Genomic DNA, 8503 nt, shown 5'->3' on the forward strand with positions numbered 1-8503 from the left:
TAAACACCAGCAGTGAATTTTCTTAAAATTATTATTTTTTTAATAACATCTTTTATATTAGAATGGGTTTTCGCTCTTTTTACAACAAAGGGTAAGAATATTCAACTTCTACTCATATAGAGTATTTATGCATTATAACTAGGCCTGTGCTTTATGTGTTATAATTATTATTGGTAAAGTGCCAACTCAGCAACTGGTTGCTATGGCAGCGTTACATTGTGATATATGTTATGGGATGTTATGTGACCATATATGGCAAAGTGCCAAGGTAGCAATTGGTTGCTATGGCAGTTTACATTGTGATGTCGTATGAGTCGGTGATGTCATAATGTCAGTGACCTACTTAAGTCAGTGCCAACAAGACAACTGGTCATTTCAGGATTTTTACTACTGGACTAAACACCAGCAGTGAATTTTCTGAAATAATTTTTTTCTTAATAACATCTTTTATATTAGAATGGCATTTCACACATTTGCCAACAAAGGGTAAGAATATTCAACTTCTCATGTATATAGGGGTATATTTATCAAAGAGTGAAGTTAAAGTTCGCCACAGTCTGCTAGAGTGAAATTCTGCCACTCTCCATTCATTTCTATGGAATTTTTAAAGGCGTATTTATCAAAGGGTGAAAGTAAAAGTTCACCCTTTAATGAATAAGCTTTTAAAAAATCCCATAGAAATGAATAGAGAGAGGCGGTATTTGATAAATATACCGCATAGAGTATTTATGCACTATAACTAAGCCTGTGTTTTATGTATTATTATTGGCAAAGTGCCAAGGCAGCAAATGGTTGCTATGGCAGCGTTACATTGTGATATATATTATGGGATGTTATGTGACCATATATGGCAAAGTGCCAAGGCAGCAATTGGTTGCTATGGCAACATTGCATCATATGATGTCATATGAGTGGGTGATGTCATAATGTCAGTGACCTACTTAAGTCAGTGCCAACAAGACGGCTGATCATTTCAGGATTTTCACTACTGGACTAAACACCAGCAGTGAATTTTCTGAAATTCATTTTTTTTTAATAACATCTTTTATATTAGAATGGCATTTCGCTCATTTGCCAACAAAGGGTAAGAATATTCAACTTCTTCTCATATAGAGTATTTATGCATTATAACCAGGCCTGTGCTTTATGTGTTAGAATTATTATTGGCAAAGTGCCAACTCAGCAACTGGTTGCTATGGTAGTTTTACATTGTGATGTCACAATGTCAGTGACCTACTTATTACAATTATTATTGGCAAAGTGCCAACTTAGCAGTGAATTTTCTGAAATTAAAAGGGTAAGAATATTCAACTTCTCATATATAGGGGTATATTTAGCAAAGAGTGAAGTTAATTTTCGCCACAGTATGCTAGAGTGAAATTCCACCACTCTACAGTCATTTCTATGGGATTTTTAAAGGCATAATTTATCAAAGGGTGAAAGTTCACCCTTTGATGGCAAAGTGCCAAGGCAGCAATTGGTTGCTATATACATTGTGATGTCGGTACTGTCATAATGTCTGTGACCTACTTAAGCCAGTGCTGACGGCATCTGTTCATTTCAGGATTTTCACTGCTGGACTAAACCCCAGCAGTGAATTTTCTGAAAATCATTATTTAAATAACATCTTTTATTTTAGAATAGTGTTTCACTCATAAAAAGGTTAAAGGTTAAGAATCTTCAACTTCTTCTCATATACAGTATGTATGCATTATAACTAGGCCTGTGCTTTATGTGTTAGAATTATTATTGGCAAAGTTCATACTTTGTTCATATTCATACCCAGTTGCTATTGTAACATTACATTATGATGTCATAATGTCAGTGACCTACTTATTACAATTAGTATTGGCAAAGTGCAAATTCAGCAACTGGTTGCTATGGCAGTGTTACATTATAATGTCATAATGTCAGTGACGTACTTATTACAATTATTATTAGCAAAGTGCCAACTCAGTAACTGGTTGCTATGGTCACGTTACATTGTGATGTCATAATGTCTGTGACCTACTTAAGGCAGTGCTGACCAGACAGCTGGTCATTTCAGAAGTTTCACTGCTTTACTAAACCCCAGCAGTGAATTTTCTGAAATTAATTTTTTAATAACATCTTTTATATTAGAATGGCGTTTCGCTCATTTGCCAATAAAGGGTAAGAATCTTTAACTTGTGGGTAGTATTTCAAGAAGGTGCATCTGTTGGTATAATGTGGCTGCTCTCTGACATCATGTTCATACAAAATCGTTTTGTGAGAGCTCATCCACATTGTATTCTGATTTATCTGTTGAGACTCACCAAATGCAAAATAAAAAAATTAAATTGTCATTTCTCTTGTGATTTTAATTGTAGAAATATCAACTTCTTCAGAACATTTTGCATTAGATCGACACAAGTATGTGATCCTGTCCCGATCGACATAGAGAAAGGGGAAAAAGAGAGAAGGGCACCGTTTCCATACCTCTGTGCGAAGGTTACACTGCTCATACTTCTCATTATCAGATTCGTCCATTACATGGACACATATCTAGCTGAAGGTAAGACAGGGGCTGGAAGGAAGAAATACATTTTCTGAAGGTAACAGAACCACTTCACTACCTGTACTAACGTGTCCATATGGTACTTTGTTCCTCTTACAGGTGTTATGCCGTTGATTGAAGCAGAATATGAACTCTCCATTGACAAAGTTGCGAGAGTAGAAACATGTAAGGTCACATTCCTTGGACTTTCTCTCTTATGGATATACTTATCATTCCCTCTTTCTGTCTGTCTGTAGCAGATTTCTCTTTTAGTCAGTTGTGGGCTTGGTCCATGTCTGAAGCTCACAATATTCTCTCTCTTCCTTCAGGTTTTGCTATTGTTTTTGCCTTGGTCAATCCATTCTTTGGACATCTATCAGATCAGATCAGCCGGAGGACCCTCATGTGTCTGGGAGTAACGTATTGGACTCTGTTTGTTGCGAGCTGTTCCATAATTCCCCAGGAGGTAAGAGTCGATGTATTGGATGGTCAATGAGATTTCACTTCGCGTATAACCTGTACTCAGTAATATTAATTCTTCATGAATCCTAACTTATAAAAATTTGTACCCTCTTATCCTTTAGTGGGGTTGGACCATCCCTTTTATACGGAGTGCCGTGGCCGCAATAGAAAGTTTTTTTGCAGGCATTTCCCTGACCCTGATTGATGACCTGTGCCCACCTGAAAATCGACGAGGGACTTTATGCATGTTTAACAGTTTCAGCTATATAATGGGGTAAGCTGCAAGTTGTACCTGGATTCCTGCTACATTCCTGTTGGTTTGTGTGTGGATTCTGTTATATTAACCCTGAATCTCCTTGGTTCTGTTACAGTGCCTTTGGGATCGTTGTGGGAGCAATTGTGCCAGTCTACTTAGGCTCAAACTGGCGTCTTGCACTGCAGGTAAGGAAAATTCAACCGGTTACCATTAATTATATTGGGGTGATGAGAAGATACAATTGAATATTGGCTAAACATTAAAAGACAAATAAAACAGTGGTTGTTGTGAGATATTAGCCTTTTACTATCAGTTTAGTTGATTGGATACTCTACATGAAAAGAGATACATGGCTGGGTACTTAACTGCTGTTTTCTTTGAACACAGACAGTTGCAGGCTTGGGATTAGTGTGCCTAGTGTTGCTAATCTGTTTCATGAAGGAACCACCTAGATGCTACACTGAGGACCACAGTGATGACCCTCAGATGCAGATCCTCAGTTTTCAATATATTTGGAAGTTGACCTCCTCCTTCTTCAAAAATCTGAGGATACTATTTAAAATGTGAGTATTATTTATGATAAATAACAATCAAATGGAAAATTGCAGAAGATGTATATATATTACTAATCCCTCTCCTCCACTTTCAGACGGAGCTTTGTTTTTCTCACCTTCGCTTCATGGTCCGTGACGTTCATTAATGAAGCCATGTTTGCCCTTGTTCCTGATTTCCTGAACCAAACCAGGGCCGTGACAAGCAGTTTGTTTCCCTGTCTGTTGCCAGATTGTTACTACAGCGACTTGTAAGTCTCCAGAACTTGTACATATTTAGGGGCAGATTTATCAAGGGTCGAATTTAGAGTTAATGGGAGTTTTATTAAACTCCCATAAACTCCCAAGAACTCAAAATTCGACCCGCAAACTTAAATTCAATTCAAATCGAATCATTTTGAATCGAATCTAATTCGATTCATGTTTTTTCTCTAAAAACAACTCCATTTTCAGGAAGGCTGCAAACAACTCCAAATTTATCCCAGGACGTTCCCCATAGGTTAAAACAGCAATTCGGCAGGTTTAAGGTGGCAAATAGTCTAATTCAAAGTATTAAAGGGCCAGTACATGATACATTTCTATAATCAAATTAGAATTTTTTTTAAAAACTCGAATCAAATTTTAACTATTCCCTAGTCAAATTTCACTTTCACTTCGATCATTGATAAATCTGCCCCTAAATGTGTGTTTACCAGTCCCATTATGAACAAGCCTTGCTATGGTTTAGCAGATAGCCTTTAACAAGTGCACTGTATTGTTTAGGATGTATATTAAATTGTTTCAGTTCAGGATCTGAGAAGTTATTATTAGAGGTACATTATACAATTTGAACAATATAATAAACATTCTTGTCTCTTTGTCTCCTTCTAGCATGATCTATGGTTTGATTAAATACATGGCTGACATAGTGGGGATTCAAATAGGAATGGTGATCATCACTCGGTGGTTCAAGATGTATCCATTCGCTGATCGACTGGTATCCGGTTTAGGACTTTTGGCCTCTGGATCTTTCATATGCATCTTCTTTTTCAGTGTAGAAATCAGCTTTACCCTTGCCTATGTGAGTTATATCCACTGAATTCAAGACACAATAATGTTTGTACTCCCAATATCATGGGATGTTGAGATTGAGAGAAGGTGATAGCATGAAGCTAATTAACTTAGATTAGAAATAGATTATTTTTATGGCCCCAGTTCTACATGAATGGTTTAAAATATTACTAACACTCGAGGATAAGTTAATAAAAGTGATTTGAGAGCCAACCTTAGAGATGACATCAGCATTGGCACCAATAATTGTATTAAATTATTCCATTTAGATGTGGGTTCATTTTATATTTTTATCTCACCACCCTACTCTCTCCTACAGGGGTTCATCTTTGTAGGTGGCGTTCTACTGAATATAAACCAGGCTGTAGCTACTGACATGATACTGGTAAATATATCTCTTGCAGAACTTTTTGCTTTCATATCCTGGTTTACCCACAGACAGAATCATAGTGTTTGGGTCCTAAACATCGGGTTTATATGCTTTTTTATTGATAACGTAACCCCATGTTGGACACCAATAAGCGCAAGATATGATATCAAATAATAATAATGGCAGTGACTTCTTTCCTGATAATCCCTTCTTTTCTCTCTTGCCAGTCGGTAGTAATGCCAAATTCCCGAGGCACAGCAATAGCCTTGCAGTCTTTTATAGCACAGTTAGGAGGAGGGGTATTTGCTCCATTTATCATTGAGAAGGTAAGTGCATTTGATTCCCCTTAAGATTTTAAACTCTAGCAAACCCAACCTTTTAGCTTTATATCTGAGCCACTGTAAATGGTTTGTTATCATAGTGTCTCTCTGCTGTGCAGTCCTGTGTAATATGTCACCACTTTATAAACATGCAACAATTAACTTCTATGTCTTTTATCAGATTTCTGAGGTGATCCAGATGTGGCAACCAGAAACCAGCCCAATGCACTGCTTGCAACATGCCTTGATAATATTGCCAGTTCTGGCAGTGATTGGAGGATGCTTCTTCCTCTGTACAATCTTTTATGAAGAGGATCGGAAAGTAGTTGAACAGGCCCGCACCCCAAGCCCACCACCTGAATTGTGAGTACACAGTATAGGTTAATTAATGCACAATGGATTATAGGAAAGAATGAGATTTGTATGACGTATAGATGACAATGTAGAGACTGGAAGGCAGTGTTCGGTAGTATAAATTCCATGAAGGATACCATGAAGGTAGCAGAGGGTGATTGGTAGTAAAAAGGGTTGTTTATGTTGGGGTCTGTGTGGAGCTATTCCTATCAACTACCTCAAATTTCCAAATCAAAAAGTTGTCTATCACAGTAAAAAAAATAATGAAGGAGCTTATTGAGGATAAGCAGAAGAATGGGAATATTGGGTTATGCCAACACCAGCAAAAATGTATGACTTGGAGTGTTTGTAGGTAAATATACAGAGGTAGAGGTACAGGATGGAAGTATAAATCTCAAAGATTTTACTTTTTGTTTCTTTATTTTTCCACTGACAACTCAGGAACCTACAGGACATACTGGTGTACGACTCTGAAGATCCTGGATATGCTGCTCAGCCTTCTCTAGAATTGGCTCCTGAGTCTCCAGATCCTGCTGCAGAACTACCTGCTCAGCCCCCAGATCTTGATACATGCAGGTTCTGCTGCTTTCCCTTTCTAGGACTGGCTCCTAAGCTTTCAGATCCTTCTCCAGAGATACCTGCTCAGCCTCTAGATCCTTCTCTAGGACTGGCTCCCGAGCCTCCAGATCCTGCTCCAGAACTACCTGCTCAGCCTCCAGATCCTTCTGTAGGACATACCCATACACAATTGGAGATGACATAGTGATATTGCAGATTTAATGGCAACAGAAGATAATAACAGGAACAGGCATAAATCAAAAACAAGCTCAAACCAAGGTCATTACCATTAAATCCAGGAGGGCAAGGAATGCTGGAACAAGAACACTGGAACAAGGAATTCAGGAATACAGGAACAAGGAATGCAGGTCATACAGGAACACACACAATGACTCGGCCCTGGGCAATGCTCAGGGCTGGGTTTATAAAGGAATGGTGATGAGAAATGGGAAACACATGAGGGAAACTATGCGGGTGGAGAACAGGGAGGAGAAAACTATAGACAGGGAGAACACCTGAACATATAGCATAGGAACCAGGACCAGCCCTAAGAGCCTCCAGTGGCTCATGGAGTAAGTGCAGGACACTGGAACAAGGAATTCAGGAATACAGGTCATACAGGAACACACACAATGACTCAGCACTGAGCAAGGCTCAGGGCTGGGTTTATAAAGGAATGGTGATGAGGAATGGGAAACGATGTGGGTGGAGAACAGGGAGGAGAAAACTATAGACAGGGAGAATACCTGAACATATAGCATAGGAACCAGGGCCAGCCCTAAGAGCCTCCAGTGGCTCATGGAGTAAGTGCAGCACACAGGGTTCAAGTCCCGGGCTGGTCCTTACATTACCCCCCCTTTAGGATCGACCACCGGGCAATCCCAAAGTCGAATGCCCCCCCATACTTTTTAGTCCAATAAGTGGAACACTACTAGGACCCGGAATGGGGGCATCAAAAGGAACAGAAACCACTTCGCAAGAGTCATGAACCACCTCTCCAGGATCAGGGACCAGAGCAGAAACATCACAGGCACCCATTACAGGTGGTGGACCAGGAACCAGGAGGCGCCCATTCCGATTAGAAGAAAAGAGGTTCCACCTAAATATTCGGAAGGGGTTTTTTACAGTGAGAGCTGTGAAGATGTGGAATTCTCTCCCTGAACCAGTTGTACTGGCTGATACATTAGATAGCTTTAAGAAGGGGTTGGATGGTGTTTAGCAAGTGAGAGAATACAGGGTTATGGAAGATAGCTCATAGTACAAGTTGATCCAGGGACTAGTCCGATTGCCATTTTGGAGTCAGGAAGGAATTTTTCCCCCTCTGAGGCAAATTGGAGAGGCTTCAGATGGGTTTTTTTGCCTTCCTCTGGATCAACTGCCAGTTAGGCAGGTTAAAAAAAGTAAAAAGGTTGAACGTGATGGACGTGTGTCTTTTTTCAACCTAACTTACTATGACAGGATCTGTTAAAAGGAAATTTGCTGGAAATTAGAAATTGTGTAAAAATAAATAAAATAAAGTATTCATTGCACAGATACTTCATTATGTTTTTTGTCAATCATTTTAAGGAACAGTAACACCAAAAATTGAAAGTGTTTTAAAGGAATGTCAATATAGTGTACTTTTGCCCTACACTGGTGAAACTGGTGTACTTGCTTCAGAAACACCACTATAGTGTATATAAACAAGCTGCTGTGTAGCCATGGGGGCAGCCATCCAAGCACAGGATACACAGTAGATAACAGATAAGTACTACTATAGTTTATATAAACAAGCTGCTGTGTAGCCATGGGGGCAGCCATTCAAGCAAAGGATACACAGTAGATAACAGATAAGTACTACTATAGTTTATATAAACTATAAACAAGCTGCTGTGTAGCCATGCGGACAGCCATTCAAGCACAGGATACACAGTAGATAACAGATAAGTACTACTATAGTTTATATAAACAAGCTGCTGTGTAGCCATGGGGACAGCCATTCAGACACAGGATACACAGTAGATAACAGATAAATACTACTATAGTTTATATAAACAAGCTGCTGTGTAGCCATGGGGGCAGCCATTC

The 8503-nt window shown here is 39.0% G+C and overlaps 1 protein-coding gene across 4 annotated transcripts; it reads left to right on the forward strand.

The window, feature by feature from the left end:
• Positions 1-2145: 2145 nt before the first annotated feature.
• LOC121403031 (formin-2-like) lies at positions 2146-7595 on the forward strand. Of its 4 annotated transcripts, none has more exons than XR_005966987.1 (7): positions 2146-2701; positions 2845-3251; positions 3349-4035; positions 4655-4844; positions 5154-5219; positions 5432-5887; positions 6320-7595. XR_005966987.1 is itself a non-coding variant. In XM_041590255.1 (2 exons), the coding sequence occupies exons 1-2, from the start codon at positions 5655-5657 to the stop codon at positions 6639-6641; spliced, it is 555 nt and encodes a 184-aa protein (XP_041446189.1). In that variant the 5' UTR covers positions 5544-5654; the 3' UTR covers positions 6642-7595. The 4 variants fall into 4 exon arrangements, 1 of the variants encoding a protein (XP_041446189.1); XR_005966986.1 differs by having other exon boundaries at positions 2148-2533; positions 2636-2701; positions 2845-4035; XR_005966985.1 differs by having other exon boundaries at positions 2147-2701; positions 2845-4035.
• Positions 7596-8503: the final 908 nt, after the last annotated feature.

This window comes from Xenopus laevis, chromosome 4L (assembly GCF_017654675.1).
Source record: "Xenopus laevis strain J_2021 chromosome 4L, Xenopus_laevis_v10.1, whole genome shotgun sequence".
Lineage (NCBI taxonomy): Eukaryota > Metazoa > Chordata > Amphibia > Anura > Pipidae > Xenopus > Xenopus laevis.